At 60.7% G+C, this 392-nt stretch overlaps 1 protein-coding gene across 1 annotated transcript in view; it reads left to right on the top strand.

Annotated features, from left to right (window-relative positions):
- The first annotated feature begins 6 nt into the window (after nt 1-6).
- Nucleotides 7-392, top strand: part of LOC104134637 (RNA binding motif protein X-linked 2) — a 2,208-nt gene continuing 1,822 nt past the window's right edge. The window contains exon 1 of the mRNA XM_035903673.1: nt 7-389. Coding sequence (XP_035759566.1) covers nt 9-389 — 381 coding nt within the window. The 5' untranslated portion in view covers nt 7-8. The remainder of the gene's footprint in view (nt 390-392) is intronic.

Raw genomic sequence — 392 nt, 5'->3', positions numbered from 1 at the left:
GGAAGAGCATGGTAGAGCATTACTACCGTAATGTGCACGCCGTCGTCTTCGTTTACGATGTCACGAAGATGACGTCCTTCACCAACCTCAAGATGTGGATCGAGGAGTGCAACGGGCACGCGGTGCCCCCCCTCGTCCCCAGGGTGCTCGTTGGGAACAAGTGTGACTTGAAAGACCTGATCCAAGTGCCATCCAGCATGGCCCTGAAGTTCGCCGACGCTCACAACATGCTTTTGTTTGAGACCTCGGCCAAGGACCCTAAGGAGAGCCAGAACGTGGACGCCATTTTCATGTGCCTGGCCTGCCGGCTGAAGGTGCAGCGGTCGCTGCTCTGCCGGGACCTGGAGGGGCGGCCGGGCCAGGCCCGCAGGCTGGAGCCAACGCACGACGCC

The sequence above is a fragment of the Egretta garzetta genome, unplaced genomic scaffold (assembly GCF_000687185.1).
Source record: "Egretta garzetta isolate BGI_Z169 unplaced genomic scaffold, ASM68718v1 scaffold571, whole genome shotgun sequence".
Taxonomy (NCBI): Eukaryota; Metazoa; Chordata; class Aves; order Pelecaniformes; family Ardeidae; genus Egretta; species Egretta garzetta.
The sequence above is the reverse complement of the archived record's forward strand: the minus strand, read 5'-3'. Positions and strand labels throughout refer to the sequence as shown.